This window comes from Candoia aspera, chromosome 3 (assembly GCF_035149785.1).
Source record: "Candoia aspera isolate rCanAsp1 chromosome 3, rCanAsp1.hap2, whole genome shotgun sequence".
Classification (NCBI taxonomy): domain Eukaryota; kingdom Metazoa; phylum Chordata; class Lepidosauria; order Squamata; family Boidae; genus Candoia; species Candoia aspera.
The window spans coordinates 74219579-74244154 of NC_086155.1; the positions used below are offsets into that span (position 1 = coordinate 74219579).

Below are 24576 nucleotides of genomic sequence, written 5' to 3' on the forward strand. Positions count from 1 at the left end.
AATTGTTAAGCTACCTTAAGATCCAAGCAAGCAGTCTTCAAAATTGTAAATATCTGCTTGCAAAATGTGAAAGGCATTGTCACAACAGTCATATTGTTATTGTCTTGCTGTATTTGTAGGGAAGACCTGAGTTTTCTGAAGTAGTGTCCAAATTAGAAGAATGTCTGTGCAATATAGAGGTAAGAACAAAACCTGTTTGTTACAAAATATGGATGGCTAGTTTTGAACTATTAACAATGATTAATCTATTGCTTACTGGAAAAAGTCAGATATACTTTTGAGATACACTACTCTGTTTTCTTTGTAACCTAAGCTATTTGTTTTCTTTGCAAACTAAGCTATTTGATGAAAAAGGAATATAATAAATAGCATAAGAAAGAAAAAAAGCTAGCTCATCATGAATAGAAATACCCCAAATCCTTATTATTATTCTTGGCTGGAAACAAGGAGTAACTCTGAAAATTGAAGGTGGTTTGAAAAAAGCATTATTTTCTCTAACATACTCAACAATCTTATTTCTTTTATCCCTTTGTCACTTAGTCTGAACAATTTTTTCAGGTTTCTTAAGCACTGCAAAAACCTACATAACTTTTTAACAGCAACAATTAGGGAAATGAGTGTGCACACCACAGGCATCCATACATTTTTCCTTCTAACTATAACATATTGTTTATTGACTGGGAAAAAACAGCCGATCAGAATGTACCCTTCCTGGCCAGTAGGTGATTCCTCCACTGATCTCAGCCAATAGACGATCAGCTAGTACCAGCAGTGGAAGGCCTTGCTCTGTCCCTTCAGTTTTGCATTTTAAAAAAAAGTCAATTTATCTCCCACATCAAAACAAGTAAAAAAAAAAAAAAAGCATATTGGAAGTGTCTTACCTGTCCACCCTGGTGCCATATCTCTGCATGACAATTCTCTATTTATAGAATGCCCCTTCGGCTCAGTCCCGTTACCCTGTCATTAGACTGAGAGACTGAGTGGAAGGAGGTGTGTGCGACTTTGTCTCCAATGGCCCAATAATCACATTATACAAACCCCAAGAGTGAAATGCCACCGGTCCTGTTATGTCAGTTGCTGCTGCAAATGAAAATTCCCTATTTGAAAAAAAAAATGGCCTAGTGCAGCAACACTGGAAGAGAGGACCAAGCATGGTGGACTTGATATAGTAAGGATGTCAACTGTTCTCTTCAAGGCTCAGAACTCTCAACAAATGGATTAAGCCCCTTATCTGGTAACATCCTCAAGAAATAAATAGGCAGTCAGAGTATAGATTACTGCTGCAAGAGTGGTATAACAAAATCCAGCTATCAGTCTACTAGAAAAAAATCTAACTCATGCATTTTATACCTATTGAAGTTTTTGCCCCATCTTCAAGGACAACTGCATGTGGCCAGCACATTAAAATAATTAGACCAAGTTAAGGTCAAATCTGTCCTTTATCTTCAACTCTCTGGAAAAAAATCATTCTAAACTGAGGTCTCCCACAGAGAAATACAGCAGACAAATCTATAATTTATGCTACAACATAATGAACAACTACCTTATGTTTAGCTCAGTCTTCTTCCTTCCAACTACTACAGTGATACAAGAGATAGGATTCTGGATTGACACTGTAGTGTGGATATGAGTACATGCACAAAAAGTTTTCCCACAGCTAATCTCCTGGACCACACAGAAGCTCCTTGCTAAATAAGCTTAATTAACCAAATGTGATTAATGTAATTTAATTAGCACAAGCAAGGTGTATTTGCATCTCTTTAGGAGAGCTTATGGGCAATTTAAATCAAGGAATTTCAGTTTTTTAAATATTGTACGCAGTATCTTAATGATGTTGCTTTCAGGATTACACTATGAAAGAATCCAAATATTAGAGTTAATGAACTAAAATTAATCAGCATTACCATCAACTTGCCATGCCCTATAGTGCCACAATCACTTCTTCCACACCACTGGAACATTATGCAGAACTGTAGATCATATAGGAGAAGTCCGAAGTATGGGGATAGCTCAAATTATCAAGCCTCTGACTCAGTGGTAAAGAAAAGTGTTACTACATCATTGAATGACATAAGAAGTAAGCCTAAAAAAAGACCTGCTGCATTTGAAGTGTCTTTAATGTTCTGTCTAGAGCTCCCTGATTCCCTAATTACAGACATGTAGAACTGGGGCCATGTCTATGTGTATGTATATGTATATGTTCATACTCACTGATTCACATACTGATTGTGACTCCAAACTCCAAGTGATTGATGGGTTGGTTTTTGTTTTGTGTCTTCAAGTCGGCCTTGATATCTGGTGACTGCCTGGACGTGCAGTTTTCTTGGTGAGATTTACAGATATGGTTTGCCATTGTTTTCTTTCTAGGGCTGAGAAACAGTGTCTGGGCCAAAGTTACCCAGCTGGCTTCTTGCCTAGGGCAGGACTGGAACTCGTGATCTTCTGGTTTCTAGCCTGATGCCTTTAACCACTACACCAAACTTGCTCTCTTCCTTTACTGACATCTTTCCCGTGAATCTAAGAGCTGTATTCTTGATTTTGAAAACAAGTTCTAGAGCTAAGCCCTAGTCTGACCTGAGCTCTCATGCTTCATCAGGGAAAAAGATATCTTTCACCTGGGCAAAGGGAAGGGAAAAAATGGATCAAATATTTTCTAAAATAAATGGTTGAGCCAGCTGAACTTAACTTCAGTGTATGAATGATAAATACTTGGTGCACTGTGGCTTTTGGCCAGGAGACGACAGCTGATAATAAGGAAGATATGTTTGATCTTAGCAACCAGTTCCTGGAATTACCATCTGTGTAAGTGCATTAGAAAAGTTTTCCTTTCTTGCCACGCATTTCACCACTCTTGAGTGGAAGGGTCAGCGCAGTGGCTCCCATCATCTATTTCACTTTCCAAGCTCTAGCAGCAACAGGTTATATTATGTGGGGATGGAAACACTTTCAAGAGGGCTCTGTGTATGCATTTGTTTGAGAGGGCAAAGTGAAGCAGTATATCACTTGTAACTGCTGTCTCACAAAGAGCTGGCTATTCTGATATATTGGCAGCCGTTCATCTGAATTTCTTTCCAGGAGGTGAGCTTGTGCACATTTCAAGACAAAAAAGAGCAATATTTAGCTAGGCCAGGCCCATTACATTAACGAAAGAATGCAAGATGAAATTCCAGTGCCACGTAAAGGGGTGTTAAGCAGAATCTTAATCAGTCACGTGAACTGAGTGAACTGAGGCAAGAAGATTCTTTGGATTTTTGCCTCCCTTTACGGAAAATGAAATGTGCTTTTTGATATTGCTTCTAAAAAAAATGTAACACTGTAGCATAGTATAGCAGTTTTATGCTACTTCCTGGACATGTTTGTTGTCTATATCTGAGAAACTTCCTTCTGGTATACAAGCATAAAAACAAAATTATCCATTATTGCCACCCTACAGAACCTATTTACTAATGTAGGAAAGAGGCTGTATTCAGTGATTATCCTGCTTAGACAGTAATGTCTTTCACATTAAGTAGAGTTTAAAAAAAAATGTTTTCACCAAGATCATGATCCTTTTAGTAAGAAAACGTGCAAATCCCATCTCTTTGCCCTATGGATGGAATAGTAAATGATATCAGTTCCAACGGAAAATAATCTGTTCAATTCATACTGTAGCATAATTGCCTGGAAGCTCGTGATCACGTATGTGTTATCTAGGCTAAATGTTCACTTACTTAAGTCCCATCATTGGGAGGTAGAAATGACTGATTCTGAGGTGACTGGAAGCAAATTATTTATATTTCCAGGACAAACAATGAACAATCATCATGAAATCTGCATGTGTTAGATGGGTAATCATGTCTTGTAAATAGTGATTATAAGCAAGAAATATGGTTTGGGGTGATGTAGACTTTGTATAATTAACTTATAACATCCTGCTTCAGTGTATGGGGCATGGGACTTCTCCAAGGACTCCACAGAGGATGCAACTTGCCTGGGAACAACCTTCAATCCAAAGTAATATTAGGTCTTCCAATGATCAGTAAAATAACATCCAAGAAAAAAATATATAAATATATAAATAAAAATAATAAATAAATAAAAATAATTAAAAATAAGATCAATCAGTAAAATAACATTCAATAAAACTCCTTCGACTCCTCTCATTTAACAGTGATTGTAATCTTGAAATCTCTCAACTAGGGTGATGTGCAGCACAAACCATTCTAATCTCTCCTGTCTGCTAAGCATCCAGCAGAAAGTTGGGGAACTCTTCAGGGCACATTCTATGCAATTAATTCTATTCTCCCATTGTCGGAGTATAACAAAAGGGAAGTTGGAAGCTAATATTTATCTGTAATGTCTTAGTAGTCTTTCTTTCGTTTGTTCGTTCTTTCTTTCGTTCTTTCTTACTATTTTTAAATAACAAAGAGTAGAGATTTTGGCAGTCAGCTCAGAGATTTAAATCCTTTCTCACATTGTTAAAATAATGTACTTCGTTTTTTATGGTTAATTTCTCTTCAATGATTACTGGGCACTAACTATACAATCTCAGTAATATCTTTGTCTACTTACTGATATAAGTATTTCTGTATCAGCTATGTTTTCCTTTTTCTTTTTTACTTTTGCATGCTCTTTTTCCTCTTATTCTTTTAAAAAATGATTAATAAGTACATTTATTTTAAAAAATTCCCTTCTCGCCCCTATGGGTGGTATGTGTCTTCCTCAACCTCAGGTCCTCTACCAGAGGCTTCGGAGTCTTTTGAGGGTTCTGCACAGTATCTTAGCTGTTCCTAGCACTGCACTCTTCTGGACAGAGAGCTCTGATGTTGTTCCTGGGATCTGTTGGAGCCACTCTCCCAGTTTGGGGGTCACAGCCCCAAGTGCCCCCACCACCACTGGGACCACTTTGGCCTTCACTTTCCAGATCCCTTCTGGTTCCTCCTTCAGGCCCTGGTACTTTTCCAGCTTCTCATACTCCTTCTTCCTAATGTTGCTGTCACTTGGCACTGCTACATCTATCACTACCCCTGTCTTTTAATCTTTGTCTACTACCATGACGTCTGGTTGATTGGCTAGTACATGCCTGTCCATCTGGATCTGGAAGTCCCACAGGATCTTAGCCCTGTTATTCTCCACATCCTTCTGTGAAATCTCCCATCTGGACTTGGGAGGGTCTAGCCCATTCACTCTGCAGATGTTCCTGTACACAGTGCCAGCTACTTGGTTGTGCCGTTCAGTGTATGCTGCTCCTGCCTGCATCTTACCTGACACTATGTGTTAGACTGTCTCTGAGGCCTCGCTGCACAGTCTGTACCTTGGGTCCTTTCTAGTGTGGTAGACCTCTGCCTCTATGGATCTGGTGCTTAGTGCCTGTTCTTGTGCTGCTATGATCAGTGCCTCGGTGCTGTCTTTTAGTCCAGCCCTTTCCAGTCACTGGTAGGATTTCCCAATGTCAGCCACCTCAGCTTATCTGTTGATGGTACATCCCATGCAGGGTCTTGTCTTGCCGTGGCACTTCCTCTGCTTGATCTTCCTTCCATGTCTGCTGCTACATCAGGCTTTCTCTCAGCAGCTCATCTTTGGGTGCCATCTTACTGATGTACTCCTATATATATCTCCCATTGAGTGCTACACTACCTAGAGGATTTCCTTTCTCAGGTGTAATACACATGCCTAATGTTGTTTTATACATGAGTAAAATTCCATTCGCCACTTTATGCATACATAAAGCCATTTTATGCGTGTATAAAATCCTTTTTCCCACTTTACCGTGCATTACACCATTTTACACATGCGTCCCTTCCAATTTATCAGATATTTAGATTTAACAGCCACCCCTCCCATTATTCTGTTAAACTGAGAGTTTCCTTCATTGAGATTACCTTTACATGCAACTGAGTTGGTAGATTGCAAAAATTTTAAAAATAATAATTACATTTCCTCATTCCCACAGAAGACACTTAACATGACATGCTAGTATTAGCATTAAGCATGAGAAAGTCGCAGCTATATTTATTTATTTATTTATTTATTTATTTATTTGCCAACATTTTTATAGTGCCTATTCTCATGATTTACCTCCCCCTTTGTGTGATGTAAATGTCATATACTTTCCAGCTCTCCAAAAAACTGAATTCATTGTTTTTAAATGTATTGTTGTAAACTGATACAAGGTAGATATGGCTAAAATGATCTCCTTAATAAGTAATAAATATAGCAATATTGTTAAGTCCATCACAAAGAAACCATACATTTTCTAACAGGCAATCAGAGAAGGCTGATTTACACTCAAAACCTATAATAGGAGAGAGGACCTAATCCCCTGGACGAAAAAGTACAGCCCAAAATTTTCCCCAGTCCCAGATTACAATGACTCTCCTCTGCTGGACAGTCAGAAACTATAATGACACCATAAGTGGAAATAGCTGAGGACTTAGCAAAAGCACTTGTGGCACATACGAGGGCTATCAGCCTTTCTAACTAGACTTTGAGGTTGTCATAAGAAGATACTGATAATATCCTTTTCCTTAAATCCAGCTGATGTCATCAGCCTCCAGCAACAGCAGTGGCTCCCTGTCACCATCCTCCTCATCCGACTGCCTGGTCACTCGGGGATGCCCTGGACGCAGCCATGTTGCTGCTTTACGTAGCCGTTTTGAACTGGAGTACGCCTTGAATTCAAGAGCTCATGGGGCAAGGCCCCACAGGTAAGTATAAAGACCACTCGGATTCTTTTCTTAGCCTGTGGGATTCAAACAGCTGCCTGAACTTATTCTTGATTATTTGAATAGCTCTTAGCACCTCATAAAAGAATAAAATGCTTGAAAGCATCACAGAAAAAACACCCAGTAGAAGCTTCTCTTTGTAAACCAGAAGGTCAAAAACATTCCACCACCAAACCAGCTTAAATCTGGGGGTCTTCCAAATGCCTTCTGCTTTCCCTGCTCAGAATTCCTTCCCAGACCTTCTGCATAAGCAGTCAGTTCTCATATATTTGCTTTTTGGGCTTTCCTATATCTCCCCTGTATGCACATCATTTCCATTTCTCTCTTTCCTCCCCCACTCTGTATAAGAAATCCCTCTTCCCATTTCCCATAAAGTCATAGGGAAGGGATGTTCTTTGATGCTGCCTTGCTGAGTCAAGGAAACCCATCAGGTCACAGCCATTTGCCATTTGGATGGCCTTTCTGTATGATGCCCCTAATCCTTTTACTCCATTTGAATGATATTATTTGCTCTGATTATTGGAGCTCAAAGTGGCCAATTTTCCATGAGAAATAAGAGCAAGCATAATTCAGGATGATATTTGAAAAACGTATTTAAAATTGAAGGCCCAGGGCTAGCAGGAGGTAGAGAGAAAACTGTAGGAGAAGGAAGGGAACTGATTGAAAATGAAACGGCGCAGCTGAACAGGATCTGAAATGGAAACCGACTGAGAAAATGGAAGAATTAAATCAGGAAATCAAGAAATTAGTGTAATATAAGTTTTTGGGAGGGAGATTGGCAGTATTATTTGAAATTTGCAATCCTATTACCATTTTGAGGAGATGAATCCCACAGCTAGTTTTCAGGGAATTTGGTGCAGGCATTTCTATGCAAGTAGCCTTTAAATTATATTTTTTTAAAAAAGGAAAGTGTTGGTAACTTGTTTTACTTTTTGGCAGAACTGGAGAATTTGCAAATATTGTTGCTTTGCATCTTCTGAGAGGGTGTTTCAGGTAGATCAGTGCAGAGCTTTATATGCCCTAGTAGCTTGTTCAGATTTCAGGTTTTGAAATAGATTTGGTAATCTCTCTCCTAAGGAAGAAACACACAACATCTCCGAAAGGATGGGTTCAGAGGTTTCCCTCTTAAGTGCCATGAAAGGTAATTTTGGGAAGAAAATTTTTAAAAAGGGAGTTTTACTGGCAGTGTGTATGTTACATCACAAAGGTGCCCCTAAGTAGGTAATTCTGAAAAATTTTGGAAGGAGGGTACACGGAATAGGAAACGATGATTAATGTGACATAAATAGGTTCTCTTGAGAGATCCATGTATTGGATACACATTTTTGCAGCATTGTGAAAATTGCTGAACCTGCAGGCTCAGTATGATATTAACCTTTGTTTTAGTCCTACTGTTATAATTTGCTAAAGCTGTACACTAAACGTTCTTGATGTCATTCTAACAGAAAAGGATAGAAGGTACAACCAGAATTAAGATGCTGTATCTACCATTGACTCTGGCCATTTTCCCATTAGTGAATTAAAAGCATCTTTGTAGCATCGTTCTTCCATTGCTGAAGAGATATAAAGCTTTTTCTCATTACTCTTTTTTCTTGTTATTTTGAAGCATCAATAGTTGGATGACTCTAGAAGGCACTAAGTCTCAAGTGGGGAAATGATCTCTAGCTTTACTTACCATTTATCATTCTGCTTTTGCCCCGCCAATTCCAATGGGCTTGATCTATCCCTGAAAGCAGTTCTCTGAAGTTCTTTTTTAAAAAAAATGCAATTTGTGCTATCACAACAGCAGAGGAACTAATCAACTGTTTTTCCATGTTAAATCTAGAGCGCCTGCTATGTAGTTGCAACAGAGGGACACAACTACAGAATTCTATATAAGATTAGAGTTGGAAAAGGAATTGATGGGCTTTTGTGTCTCACATCAGCCTAGGTAAACCAGTGTTTGGCTCAATCTGAATTGAGTAAGATAGCAGGGAGGAATATCACTGTGCTTCAGAGATTCTAACTGCTGAATCATCTTCTTGTATAACACTGTGGAGCTTGGGAGATGTCAATGCCATAATTTTCATTTCCTGGGCCAGGAGAATGTGCTTCAGTAAAAGCTATGGCAACAAGTGAGGCTCTTTGGCTCATAAGTGCTATACTGATATTATCAGCATGCCTAGCAACGAAGATCCCAGGTAGACATATAATTTAGTCTTCTTGAAGGAATCAGTCTACCATCCTTTTTCATGAGATGAGCACAAACCATTTAATAACTGTTCATGCAGCTAGTACTACAGTATCAGTAATGTACTGTGAGCATGAGTCAAACATTGATATCTAAAAATATCCCAGCATACATCATTCTACTTGAAGTAAATCCACAACCATAATCCATATGTGAAGAAATGCAGCCTAACTTTTATGTGTGCAGACGGTGTGTGTGTGTGTGTATGTGGAATCTCCTTTTGATAATCATGCAAGGGGCTGGGACAACAACAAATTTGTGAGGGAAGCAACAAGATTCAGGGTGTATTAGAGGATTTTATATTAGTTTCCCTTTCATGCTGCAGCATGTAACAGATTTGCATGAAAAGAATAAGCAAGTGACACATTTAGGTTATACTATGGATGCCCAAGAGGGTGAGAAAAGTAGTTATCACAGCAGCCTCCCTGCTACTGTAATTTAATGTTCACGACAGTGCGCCACCCAAGCTCATTAGCTTGTTGAAATGGGTTCCTGTATAACCCAAAGGGTTGCAGAAGAGCTCCCCCCTCAAATTCTGTGCAATACAAATTAACTAACTCCAGTCCTATAAATAAAACATTGAAAGAGTTACCCAGAGGCAAAATATAAAGTAAAATGAAGATGGTTTCTGCAGATTCAGTGGGTTTTTTTTTCCAATTATACGACACACTGAGATGATTAATGACCTAGCTTTCAAATGACAATGGTTTCTTGAGGCTTTAATTTTTTAAAAACATACAAATTGAGAGCAGGAGTGACTCTGTGCTATGTGCTCACAACTATTGCAGTACATTGTTATACTCTTTGCAACTCCCAGCTCATCTGAGCTTCACAAACTATAAGGCTGCATACAATGGCAAAGAATATTTGCCTGTCTGGTTTTACTGTGTACCATATAACCCACATATAAAGTTAAGGAGGTGTGAAATTACCTACTCAATTCTTCCCCCGTAAATATGGTCCATTTTTATTAGTAAAACTAACAAAACACTAACAGTGGCCCAATACCACATGAGCCGCTCCTTGGGATATGGCTGTAGTTTGTGGAGAGACTGACTGACTGACTGACAGGATTAATGAGATATATGCTAGAGCATTTGCAAATGCATCCCAGTTCTCTCTCCCTCCTGCCAAATGTACTACCACACATGAGCATACACACTTATATACATATGCCAATTTTCTGATGTTGGTTTTGATGCTGTCCAAAGCTTGAGAGTTGGACAATGTGTGGATGATGCTGTTGCATTACCCATAGCTGTGGTTCCTTCCCCTCTGGCATCTGACCACAGCTCAAATATGCCCTGACCACCTCTTTTTTCTCCCCATCCCCCACCCCCCACCCCAGCCTCATAACATTGCCTTCATCTTATCCCCAATGCACAACTAATGCAGATTACAATCATCCTCCACTATTCTGGTTTCTAAGTAGTGTTTTCCCTTTTAAGTAGGCAACAAGCTGCAACAGTTTTGCCATGTGTGCAATCAGATGTGTTTCACTGGTCATTGGGTTGGTGCTACAATAGGTGACTCTTAGGGAGTGGGATCAGCTTGGCCTCTGTTGGTTACTTTAGAGTGGTGCGCCCTTTTCCCTCTGGCCCCTGGGCATCTCTTCTATTCTGTTTCCAGGGACAAGGCTGTCTCCTCTCCCAGTCAGATCTCTGAGCTGATCCTTGGCTTATAGTCCTAGACAGCCTGAACAGGAGATGTCCACTGACGGTTGCAGAACACTGCATGCTGAACTAGAGTATAAAAAGCTGGCTTTCTTTCTGTTCCTTCATGGCACAACTACACTGTTGTTCAGGCTGTTTTTGAACATTAATTTAGTATTCTTCAGGAAAGCACTAAACTCTTGCTCAAGATTGTTGCAAATGCTTTGCATGGTTGAGTTCGAAGAGAGCCCAACTATCAGTTGATATCAGCTGATCACAGGGCTTTTTTGGGACATGGTTTAGCATTGTTCTGTAATAGTGTCATCCTGGAATAGCACTATTCCAGAATAGCAGTATTTTCTGAAGGCACTTAGGCAAAACACTTGCCTCAACCAGAGCAAGCTCTGACAGATTATTAATCTGCCTGTTAAACTGTCTGTCAAAACTCGCTTCCTTCCCCAGCCCAGGCCACATTAAGGGCAATGATTGTAGCTGTTTTCCTGCCAGTTGTAGACATTTAGTGGGAGAGGAGGGAAACAAAATTGGAGGAATCCACCAGTCCCTGTCCTTATGCTTCTGAGAAAATGCATGGTTGAAATCTTTGGCGTGTTCATTTGGTTAGAAGTAGATGTAAAAGGTTTTAATTCCCTTAATTATGTTTGAGGGGTGGCTCTGCTGGGAGATCCCCAGATGATGCACAGAGTTGCTGGGAGGCAATAGTGATTGGGTCTTTTGTGAATGGATGGGACTGTTTTTTTCAACATCCAGAATAAAAGGGCAGAGAAGAGGGGAAAGCTATCTGTTTGAAGTGAAGGCTGTCAACGTAGGAATGGTAATGTTCCTTTACTTGGGCTGGAATCCTAGGAGTGTTTATCTGAGCCATAATTTGAACTTGGTGGGGGATTGTTTCCTCCTGAGTAAGCTTGCCAACAATCTGGCTGTAAGCTTGCCTCTTTCTCTGCATGTGACCTCAGAAGTCCTTTTCTTCCTGTTGCGCTGCCTCATCAGTAAGCAAGTGGCTTCTCTCTTCCAAACACAACTCTAGTATAGGACTAACTGCTGAAAAAGAGATCCCAACACCAAACTGAACGGTTTTACAACTGGACTTTTTTTTCAAAGGGGTGAGATAGCACACACAAAGATCATCCAGTCCAGTGCAGCTCTCCAGATCCTTCAGTTTCCCAGCCCTACAGGAACTCAACAGCACAGATGGTGGCACTCCAAGCAACTTCCCAGCTTGACTTAGCATATGGATGTCTTTGGAAGAGGGGGAAGATGAGACTCCTGATCTGTTGCCTTCAGGGGTACTCAGGAGTGATGGGTTGATGTTGCTGAAGGAACCATTACTGTAAATGCAAAGGCCCTTGAAAGAGAGCCTCTGCATGCAGGTTGGTGAAACTGCCTCCAGGCAGAATGGGAGTGAGTGTGGCCTCTCCCCTCAAATTTGTTCACATTGGTCATGACCCTCATTTTGAAAACCACTGCCTTAAATGAGAACATGTCACGTTAACACACATAGAAGAATCTTGGAATAATATTTTCATCCAGATTGGAAAAAACCACTACCTTTTGCACAGGCAGTCTCTGTTCCACCCCCAATAGCTGGTCATAGTATGCAGTCATTGCTAAATGTATAATATTCTGTCACTTAGATAACTGATTGAGTTGCCCTTTTGGTTTCATGGTTTTATGTGTGAGCAGAGGTAGATTAATGAGCTCCACTACAGAAAAATATTTGAAAAGTAAGTGAAGCTGATGACGCGTTACTTTACAGTTTAGTGGAATTCAACGAATCTAATTCTATTATCCTGTCAAGTTCCACCAAAAAAGATCTTGAGAGCATTTTTCTAATTAAAAAAAAAGAGAGAGAACCCATAATTGACCCTAACAGGAGTAAAATGCATCTATCGGGTTCACCAGTATTGGATGGTGAAAGACTTTTGTTTTCTCCAGATCTTGGGAAGGAAATAATATATACAATGATTGATTTTCCATAAAGTTGTGTTTACCAGTGAACCTTTTTGAAAAGAATATCAGTCATTAGCTAATGATTAATGGGTTTTTTAAATCTAACTTTTCAAAGTTTATGCAAACCAATCCACTGAAGGTAGACTAAATGAAAAAAAATGTTTTCTAAATGACAGAACTCAACTGAGATTTTTCTGGAACATTTAAAAGCCCACAGCCATTTTTTATCCTGCCCATTAAGTACCCACTCTGGTCTAATAAATGTAGCTTGGCATTCATGCTCTGAGAGTTCAAGCGTAAGCAATAAATATTCTGCCAGGTTTGTGAACTTACTGACATTTAAGGAAGAAAGTAAGTTGTGAGCTGTCAGTTGACTTACAGGTGGGCTGTGCGTGAAGGTGTGAGGATATGTGCATGAGTACATACATACAGGCCTGAACAATGCCAATTCCTGTTTATAGTTTTATTTTCATGGAATAACTTCTTATTAGGTGAAATTTTATATCACATGGAAGTACAATCTACATACTGCTGAGAATCAGAACAATCCATCAGTTAAAATACAAGGAATTTACTCACCATCTAAGCTTACACAGAAAAGTAAAATCTGAACTCACCGATTACATTATTGAATCACAGAGCTGGAAGTGGGGCTGTGGGCTGTTTACCCCAGCCTGCGGCCTAATTCTCAAAAGATATGATCCAGATTCTTTTGAAGATGCCAATCTACTGGCCTTCAAGATAAGTGGCTCCATTCGAGAACTGCTGTTATTAAAATGTGTATCCTAATGCTTCCTTCAACTATCCAGCTCTTCCAACTTTTTCTTATCTTCTTTCCCATCCCACAGATTAGCTTTCCTGCCTCCATTCTCTCTGTCTCTCTCTATGATCTTTCCAATTTGTTTATATTCTACTTAATGAGCAATATCCACAACTGAATACAGAATTTAGATTAGGCCTGCCATAGCCTCCGCCTATTGCAGAATAAAGTGGAACTATTATTGCCTTGTGCCTTTCAAAGGATTGTTCTGTTAATGCAGTCTAAAATTTCATTCACCTTTTAAGCAGTTGCATCTTATTCCTAACCCAACCTATCTATGTGCATTCCAAAAGGAACCCCATTGAGTTCAGTAGTTTGCAGCTTAAGCCTTTTACCCCTCTCAAAACCAAGAACACTGAAACCTGACATAATCGTTCACCAAAGTTATTCGCTTGTTAGAAATCTGAAAAGGACCTGTTGTCCTTCTCTTCCTCCAAACAGTGGTTGATACAGCCTTCCCTACAAGTTATAGCTCATGGTTCACTCTCCATTTTGGTTGCCTCTCCCTATTCTTTCTCGGCTGAACTTTTCACGTGGCTGAACGGTCTCAAGCTCGTGATTCTTTGATTTGTGCTACGCTGTCATGTGTACAGAAGTACATCAATCTCTTTCATAAAGCAGGCTTGTTGCACAAGCAGTTTGATCAGCTTTTCCAGGCAGCAGGATGATTCAGGGGGTGGGGGGAATCCAAAGATGCTTTCTTCAAATTTGATGCCTCTTCCAATTTCCAATTCTTGCAAAAGTATTAAACGTTCAGTAGGTGTGTGATATTTTGGGGGAGTGGGGGTGCATCTACTGTATCCTTCAAATGTTGATGCCTTAAACAGAAGAGTGGTGCTGAAAGATGTTCTGCAGAATTTGCACAGGTAGGCTCGGAAAAGCGAAGCAGGCATCTCACGCCTGGCTTCCCCATGCAAAAACGCTACAAGCTTGCTAACCCTCTTGCTCTCTCAAGTCGAGGAGTCATGGCCACTGGCTCCATCCTAATGAGAGCAATCTGGGAATGCTCACTTCGTTACACTTCTGGCTCTGAGGTGGAGCCCAGCAAACTTGCCAGAAAGCTACGATATGGGAAAGTAGCATCTCTTGTTTCTGCGGCAACACTTCCATTCCTCCAAGCCAACACAGGGATTTGCCTGTAGCTTTACAAGGACAGGAGGCAGGGAAGGATGTTTCTCAGCAGCTGCTTTTTTATGTTGAGCCTTAAAAATGTTGCATGAAGGTCTTTAATGAACCATGAGAAGCCAGCAACCACTGAATGACAGTGGGCTCAGAGCACCAAGTAGTAGTTTAGCAGCAGGGAAACGAGTTTCCAGCAGCCCAGCTTCAGGGGATGCCGCCTGCACATTGAACAAGTCAGACTCCAAATGAGGCAGCTCTTCCAAGCAGGTATAAATAAAAGATGTGATGTTCCTATGGGAACCTTTGGCATAGTGGATTACCTATTCCCCGGCTAGAGTTTCTTTTCAGCTATATTTCTCCTATACTTCAGGGTCTGCTCTTAGAACACCGAAGACAGAGCTGTGTTGTACTAATCATACCTTCACTGTGGCCTTATGATCTCCTCTTTTTTAAAATAATAATTTTATTAAAAAATTACAATTTTAAAAAGATAAAAACTAATACAAACTAAAAAAAAAATAAAGGAATAAAAAGAAAACATACAAAGTACAGAAAAGAAAAAATAGAGAGAAAAAGAAAAAAGAAAGAAGAAAGAAGAATATAGTAAACAAAAAGAAAAAAATATGTAAAGAAATGACTTCCCCCTTCATCACAAGTATAAACAATTTTAGTAACTTATCACCTTCTCTTAAAATACAACAAATGATCTCTTCTTCCCATATCTTCTCTTATCTATAAACAAATCCTTAAAGCCTCATCATTCAGTCCTGATCAGCAAAAGTCCATTAAGGGTTACCAGAGATAACAACATATCTATTTTAACCTTGATCAAATAAACCAACTTTATATTCCTTCCCTTTATTTTTAACAATCTTGATCTTTAATCCATTCAAATAATATCCTAGAACTTGATTTTTTTTCATTTTTTTCTTTGTCCCTTCTCACAGAATTCTTCAAACCTTTAACAAATCTCTTTTATAAATCCAATATAGGAAGTTATCCAGGTGACTCTTTTGGTCTGTTATTTGTATATCCCTTTAAATTAAAGCATCAGTTGGTTTCATTTATACATCCAGAGTAGCATCTTTTTTTTGCCTTACAATTTCCTGTCTATGGACATGGACATGGATTAGAGATCTGGAGACATTAGGCTGATGCTCCGATGCAAATGCTTCAATTAGAATGGCAGAACCTTCATTCAGGTTCAGGCACGGGCCTTGATATATGAAAAGAGAGAACATTCAAAAGCTAGATAGTCTTCTATCTTTGATGTAAGGATAAGACATAAAATATGCATGACCCGTATTGGGAAGGACTTTTAATTCTGTCAAACTGTTTATTTTTATGGGAAGCTGTGTTCCAGGAATTCCTACAAAGCTCTTTCACATTACCTAATACCTATTCCTGGATTCTAAGACTACTATATGGTTTAAGGAATGAATGTGCTTCCTAACATTTTTCGCAAGCTTTGGCTGAATAACAATTATATTTTATGCATTTATCATAAATTTTATATAAAATGAAGGTGGTTTGTCATTTCCAATCCTAGTGAGTGGAAAAATTGGCCAGACTTTTAATCTTTGAGAGAACAGAGTAAGAGGATTCTAGAACCAGGTTTAGCCTTGAGGCTGTTAATTCGTTCCCCAATCTATGTGTCTCAGCATCTCTTCTACACAATTTACAGATACTAACTTTTTCCAAAAAGTTTTGAGTTTAGGCCAGTTATTTAGACACTAAAGACAGTTTACCACTGAACAAGTATTTCTTTACTTTTGCACAGGATGTAAAACAGTGTGCATTAAGAGGTAACTAGAATGTTCTAGTCTGTTGCTTTTCCAAACAATCGTTTGGAAAAACTCAGTGAGATGCAGTAGCTTTAGAAGAGGATTGGTAATATAATAGCAGACGTTTTTAGGCTAAATAAACTTTAGGTTAGTATCTGGAACGTGCAGTGGTTTGAATTCTATTATATATTAGTCCACATTAACACATTTCTTGAATGCTCAGATAGCATTTGTGCTTAGTATAGATGCAACACTAACATGGTTTTTCATGTCCTATCTGCATTTAATTTGCTTTTTGTGCTAAATAATCCTGAATGTGATGAATATATGATCTGGACATTATTTCAGTCTTGACTGTGATTATCTACATTCATCCTGGCATCTTCTAGACAGACCTGGGCATAAATTGGCTTTGTCTACTCTGTGGACAGAGAAATTGGATGGATGATTTCTTGGAATTTTTCCAGTGGAAGAAGAAATTCCTTTGTACTCTCCCTTATTGTAACAGTAGCATTTATACTGAAAAAAAAATCAGTGGAAATTTTGTGTAGGGTATTTTTTCCTGGGTTTAATTAAAGCATGGGAAACTAGAAAGCTACAGACTGGTGGAGAGATGGTAGTACACTGAAAGACAGAATATTTATTTTTACCTGTTGGCCATTTCTTAACTACCCAAAGGCATGAACACCACCTACAATGAATTCATTAAAATTCTTTAAAGTTCTATACTCCTTTGAAATAATTCCTGAGCAACTTCTCTTTCATCAAAAATATTTGGAAAAAAGTTTTAGCAAATCATGTTTGGAAGAACTCACTTTGGCCACGTTGGGAATTTTGAGACTTACTGTCTCATCTGGACTTCCTTTTGGAGAGTGCCAGTTTGGGAAAAGCTGATCAACAGTGACTTTCTGATGGAGAAGGATGGCCTTATTTGCCATGAGCTGCAACACATGTCTTCAAATGGTGATGCATTGTCTAACTTTCTACAAGTGCAATCTTGCATGCATTTCTTTGGTTAATCTATGACATGACAGAGAGAAGAAACATGAAAAGTATTATGTGTGGAGCTAATTCACTATTAATTAAATGAACATCATAAGACTGTTAGAATGTTTTCTGGAGAAATAGTTATTTAAAAATCCCCATCTTCAATATTCTTAGAACAGCTACATCTGTTCCCTTTTATGTCATCTATCCACCATCATATGGAAGGTTTTTGTAGCAGCTGTAATCTATGCAATAGCTTGTAATGTAAGGCTTTTCATAGGAAAATGTGTATGAAAAGCAACAGAGTGATATATCCTAGTAATTTTCCTCTGCAGATTTTTTTTCCAGTATGATTGACAATAAAATGTAATAACTTTTGAATTAAGAAGCCTAATTCTGATTGCAAATCTTAAAAGATATAATTTTTATTAAGCTATTTCAGTTATTGAGGCTTTCATATGGAGGATTTCATTGGTTTTTATTAAAAAGATTGGTAACTAATTACATGGCCTTATGGCCTCTGTTATTGGAAACTAAGGTACCATTTTTAATAGTTCTGCAGCAAAAATTATTTAGATGGGCTAGAATTAACCTAAAAAACCTAAAGGGGGTCTATTTGACAGAAGAAGAAAAGATCAGCTTCCAGATTCTGGAGATGACATATTCGGTTCAGAAGTGGTAGAATCCACTATTGGTAAATAAAGTAGAAACACCAAGCCACTGATTATTTTATTTCATACTTGTTTTTTCCCACTTCTAAAATATATGAATTAGCTCTTATTATATAATGCTCTGAAATATCAGCAGGATCCCAAACCAATATATTCCAGATTTATTTAGTTAGCCTAATTAGATGGAATGTGTCCAGAAGTCTCATTTCAAGAGAAGCCAACTGCATATTCTTATTAACACATGCCAATCCTCCACCTTCTGCTACTGAACATGTTCTGAACAAATTATTTGTATTTCCCTCAGTAACATTCCTAGTATGTTGACCAAACACCTTGATGAGACAAGTTGCATCATTCTGAGAACAGATTTGCCTTCTTAAGGCTGAAATATCTGGCAGAGAGCAATTGCACTGGAATTATGATTTATTCATAATGTATTTTAGAAATACTAGTATGCAAGCTTATTTACTTGTCTGAATGTGTGTGCATTTTGTGTTTGAGTAGCAGTTTTGGTTAACATCTTTGAATCTTTACCTGCCCAGATACCATAGATGCATTGGTACATCTGTAAACCATGTAATTAACTTGGGCCATGGACTTGAACCATTTTTCTGAAGATACATCTTATATTTCTCGTTTGATAAACATTCCGGCTCACATAATGTTACCAAATAATATCTAACCACCAAGAAATAGCCTTCTCTGGAAGTTGTGGAATGTGTGTTGGTACAGTCTGAGCCAATGTCAATTCCATAAGAGCTATTTTGAATAATATTAATGATTCTGATTTTTGCATTTGACCTTGACCCTCATTAGATTTTGTTGCCTGGGCACACTTTTGTAACTATACATTAGTTTTAATTTAGGTAAATGTGAAGTTAGATTAGTGTATGTCTTCTCTAATAGCATGAATGAATAAATGGATTGAATTAAGTAAATAAATGAACAAACCGTTTCAATTCAGTAGAGACCTTGCAACACTAATGACATGAATTCATTCTTCTACTACCCACAGAGTAGAGATGGAGGACATGCATTATATTGATGGGGTTCAACTTATGAGTCATATTCCATTGCATGTATATTTGGTTTTAGAACAATAAGCAAGATTGATATGGAAACAGAATGGCTAATCTGGACAATTGTGGTATTAAGAAGAATTACTTGTTTCAGAATAGTCTTTACTTTGAAATGGTTGAATATTTATTAGCAAATATTATTAACTGGTTATAATATAATTGTGCTTAGAGTTTAATGTATTATTTGCATATTCAGGTATTAAAGGTGATTTAGCCTATATTTCATTCTAAGATATCAGATGGTAAACAAAAAACATATAAGTTCAAATATGTTCAATATAATACACTTAAAATCCATCCATATACCCAAAAATAGATCAGGCAAAGCTAAAACTTTGCAACCAGCTGAACAAAAGGTAGCTTTATACTTTGGTTTGAAAAAGAAAAAGAAAAGAAAAGAAAAGAAAAGAAGTCTCTTTTACAATGTGACAAATAGTTTTTAACACTCTCAGGAACTCTGCCATTTACCAAAAGTTTTCAAATATTTCCACTGGATGCACAGAATTCTTTAGAAGCAAAAAGTTTGATCTTGGCATCTGAGCATAGTTAAATATGTTGTAAGAGTAAACAATTATTAATCTTCACTTTATTTCTCAGCATTGGCATTACTATCAGAGAAGAGAGCTCTAGATGGATGGACAGATAGACAGTCCTACAAACAACATGTAAAATACTGTATAGAGACAAATGTATGGAAATATTAATATTCAAGGCAACACGAACTGAGTTGCAAAGTAGTCTATTTTGATGAGACTTACATGAGTTTGTTATTAAGCAGAAATGTTACTACCGTGGTCTTATATATTCATTTAAATGGAAAGCAGGCACATTTTAGCAACAAGAAAAGAGCAATATGAATCTTATTAAACAAAAAAACAAAATATAGCTTGATAAATAGTTAAGGTTCCTACAGATAGCTACAGATATGTTTATTTGCTACTAAGCCCCATAGATTTCAGTGGGATTTGTTTCCAGAAAGGTATCTTTAGGAATAAACGTTTAGGTTATTTTTCCAATAGTGGGAAGGTAGCCAATGAAGACACAGAATTCTTACCTGCCATCAGTTTGAAATTATCCTGATCAAAATCGCCAAGGATGATGCAAATCTTGAATTTGTCCTTTCAGCCACGACTTCACAAAAGTTCTTTAAAGACACTGTTCTTTGAAATTACTTCAATAATTCCCAGCACAGATGTGTTCTACAAATTACCTGGCTATTAATGGGCAGTTGGGCAGCTTCTTTTTCATTCAGAGGGAATACTTGATAATGATATCTGCCCATCAGCTGAGAACAGCTGGCAAAGGCAGGCTCTATCTGATCACTTCAGAGGATAAAGGAACTTAACTTACAGTGAAAAATATTGGGATTTGCTTCAAAAGGGTAATGTTCTGTTCAGCAAAGAAATTAGCATGCACGAACCTGATAGTACAGATGTAAATAAAATATTTATAGTGTATTGGATCTGTCACCTCAAATTGCTAATAACACTGAAAGTAGTCTAGACACTGGGGCTAAGCTCAAGATCATAAACAAGCTATTCCAGAAAAGTTTCTCTCTGTGTATCCATGTTCTTCTTCTCCTGCTTTTCTTCTAGTGCAGTTGTTTCATTGTAAAAGGCATGTCCATATTTTGACTGAGAAAATAGTTTATTTTAAAGCATATTGGTTTTGAAGCAAGCTCTAAAAGATAACCTTGTTCACCAACTCTCTCTTATTTTATAGCACTGGACAGCACCCTTCTCAAGGCCTTTCCTTGGAAGAGATGAGAAGAAATTTTCAATACCCATCTATTGACCGAAATGGTAAAATACAACTCCTCTTTAATAATAATAAGTTTTATTAATGAGCCAATAATATTTTCTTTGGAGTGAAATTGATCCCAAAAATTCATAGCACACACAAACAATAAATCAGGAACTTTGGTAATAGGAGGTGCTTCTCCTTGAGCTGTGCAACCCCTTCAAGTGGCTTAACTTTAATCAAAGTGTCAAACTAAGTACAGTACAGGTAGTCCTCGTTCAGTGACTGCAATTGGTTCTGGTGAAATGGTTGCTAAGTGACACAGTTGCTAAGTAAACCATGTGACACGGAGAAAGAGAGGCTGCAAAGATCACTGGTTGCTGCTGTCTCATTCAGATAATGTTCTCTCATCCCTGTGCCTCACCCATTTTTTTTCTTCACCCCTCGCAGAGCCGAGAGATTGCCTAAGCAAGCAATCTCTTCCTGAGCTGCTTTTCTCCACAGCACAAAACAACCCTAAAAAGTGCTAAGGGCCAGTTAACAAGCTCAGCTCTGTGACCTTAATTAGTTGATTACAACCCTCCAGCAAGCTGGCAGCTGCTGCCTACAACTGGCCAGACATTAATCAGTTTCAACTGAAGGCTTTTCTTATCATAAATGCAGGCATTGGACATAAAGTTACTTTTTGGTCATAATTGCGAATGGTCGCTATGCAAGGCAGTTGCTGAACAAGGAGGACCCGTATCCCTTTGAGGCTGCTCTGCAAACTGGTGCCCAGGACCTACCAGAGGCTAGGCACAGCACTGATAGTTGTCAAAGGGGCCACCTGACAAGCCCCCAAGCAAGGCACCATCCCCATGAATTAAACTAATGATTTTACTGGTGTTAGGGTTGGGCAAGGAAGAACTATAGCACTTTTAATAATTAACTGTTGATCTAGATCTTAAGCTTTGGGGCACAGGAACTGCCCACTGCAAGCTTGTGCAGGCAAAACGAGGAGTAAAGCCCAGAGTGAGTCTGGACAGGGCTCCCATTCTGCCTGCAAAAGTACTCAATACCTGAGTACTCCTGTTTGAATGTATTATTTATACATATATATATATATACACACACACACACACATACACACACACACACATACACACACACACACACACAAATACATATACACATACACATACATACATACAATAAAATATAATTATTATATGTAACAGGACCTAAATGCATTTATGAGATTATTATGTACAGTATATAACTTACATTGCTTTGACTTTCTAAGTCAACTGGTTACAGAATTTATGTGCCAAATCCAGTTTAAGTTTCACTGAAACTAATTGATTTTTTTAATTAGTTACTATAGCTAATTGCTTCAGTGATTTCACTGATACTGCTCATGAGTAACTTAGTTAACAACAAGAATAAACTTTTTGAAATAACATTTTAAAAATCAGCTGATCTGGATAGCAATCACATCTCAAACAATGCAACATTTGATATTTGAATTAAAGTTGTTTTGTGCAAGTATCTCTGAAAGCTGAGGTGGGGGAAGAACAAATTATGTTGATTATTGACTTTAAAGGGGCTACTACATTTTCTCAAATATTCCCTGGAGCTTATGACTTGAAAGTCTTTGTACACTGAGTCCATGTACAGAAGACACTTCCACTGCACTTTAGGTAAAGTGGCCAGAAGAAATGGGTGGCCTGCCTCAACACTTGGTTTGGATGCAGTGAGAGGAATACCTCACTTTGTCAAGTCAACAAGGCACCACTTCAGAGCAGATCATTTTGATGATCAGAGCTGAGGTGAATGTACCAAGCGACACCACTTCACATTGGCCTAGCTTCTACTACTGATCATGTCTGGAAAGGTTATAGTAAGTTCCAGGAACTCAGGAAAATTGTATCTGAGATCCTTCCAGAATATTGTGAGAATTCCTACCACAACCTGACCTATAAGCATGTCCATTTATTTCAGTGCTTCTTTTTCACTCTTTATCTTGAAGGATTCCAGAAATGGTCCTGAAATTAAGAACAAAAAGAAGGGATTAAAGTGTAAAGAAATAAAATAAAACATATCCATGGTGATAAATAATGCTTGCATCTTTTTGTTAGGTGTGGTATTTAATGGTTCATCCTTTATAAAATGATACCGTAGTGACTAACAAATCTACCCCAATATGTAAATTGGGATCTTACCTTCTGCAAACCTTGGAAAGTCTTTTTGAGTTGCTGGGCATAATTATTTCTGGCAGACCGCTTATTGTTGACAGTTGAATCATTTGAGGTCAAGATATGTATATTTAAAAATCAAATAGAAATGTGACAGGGCATTTAAATTTCTTGGCTCTAGTTTTCCATCAGTCATCATCTTAAATGGCTACTGTGATTATGAATATGAATGGCATCCCACCTGCATGTTATATTCTGCCTCTATCACTTTCCTGAAGGGAAAAAAAATAAAAGGTTTAAATGTGGTTATTTCAGGTAATAAAAGATGTGGCCGAAGTATATTGTATTTGGCAGCAAATCTGTGTACTTCTGCTACTAGACAAGACTTCTGTGCTCTTTCTATATACAGAGGCTTGATGAACATAGAAAGAAGAGGGACAAGGTGTAGCTAGGTTGAACGGCATTTTCACTGAGCACTTGAGCTTCTTTTTGTCTTCTACAGGTTATGTGTCAGACCCCATGAGTACAATGCGGTTTCCTTCCTGCAGCAACAGTGGCAGCTTTGAAGACAGTGGCTGACGGCGGGACTGATCTACCTGAAGAGAGATTCCCCACCAACTGGCAGCAGCAATGCTTCCTGCGTCACCACGGTTCCCAGTCATCAGACATTACGGCAAAGAGCCTTACGTTGGCTTGTTTATTTACTGTTAGCTAATGCTTCCCCCATAAATTACTCCTTAAATTACTGTTCCAGTAATTTAAAGAAGGTGAGGAAACATAAATCAGCTAAGTTGCAGAATTTGGGGGAGGGGGGTGTTCACCCTGGGAATGTACTATATTCATGCCAGTAAAAGTAATTAGTGGGTCTGATATATATTTTCTCTGGTACGCATGAAGAAAGGAGGGGAAAGTAATTGTTACACTGTGGGAAATCGCAATCTGAGGACTCCCCACAGTGGAAAAATTACACTTTGTTTCTTACTTCCATGGTAGCAGAGAAAATTTACTGCTCCACATTTCCTGTAGGATGGTTTGCTTTACTTCTTTTTCACCTACACATCCTTCGATCTCATCCATCAGCTGAGGTGGCTCTGTAGTATCTCTTGTGGAGCTCTAGGCCAGTGTTTCTCAACCTCAGCAGATTTAAGATGTGTGGACTTCAACTCCCAGAATTCTGGGAATTGAAGTCCACGTGTCTTAAAGAAGTTGAGACTGAGAAACACTGCTGTAGGCCATCACCTGCCATTCTAATTTAATGTCCTTTGTATCTTCCATGGGTCTCTTTTGCTTAATCTATGTTGAAGCACCCGATAAATCAGCCAGAAGTTTTAGGGGGAAAAAACTAATTTGTTGCAAACACTTTAAATTAAAACTGGAATTCAGTGCAGCTTAATGTGGCACCATTCAAAATTGTTAACTGGCTAATATCAGATGCCCAGGCTTATCGTCCTTTGTTCTGTTTGGTGTTGCCAGTTTATCCATTTCTTTTAATCTTCTCCTGAATGATCACTGGGATTTGCAGATACAGTATCAACACAGAGATGGTTGCAATTCAGAGTACAGGCTGTGTAAAGCTTATCTTGAATCTTGTATGATCATATTGTTCCAAGGCTACCGTGAGATTTAGTCAGATTACTCATCAGTT

At 38.3% G+C, this 24576-nt stretch overlaps 1 protein-coding gene across 1 annotated transcript in view; it reads left to right on the plus strand.

The window, feature by feature from the left end:
• The window catches only part of TNNI3K (TNNI3 interacting kinase), a 215711-nt gene extending 191617 nt beyond the window's left edge, over positions 1 to 24094 (plus strand). The window contains exons 22-25 of the mRNA XM_063298129.1: positions 120 to 179; positions 6517 to 6686; positions 20740 to 20819; positions 23434 to 24094. Coding sequence (XP_063154199.1) covers positions 120 to 179; positions 6517 to 6686; positions 20740 to 20819; positions 23434 to 23510 — 387 coding nt within the window. The 3' untranslated portion in view covers positions 23511 to 24094. The remainder of the gene's footprint in view (positions 1 to 119; positions 180 to 6516; positions 6687 to 20739; positions 20820 to 23433) is intronic.
• The last annotated feature ends 482 nt before the right edge of the window (positions 24095 to 24576 follow it).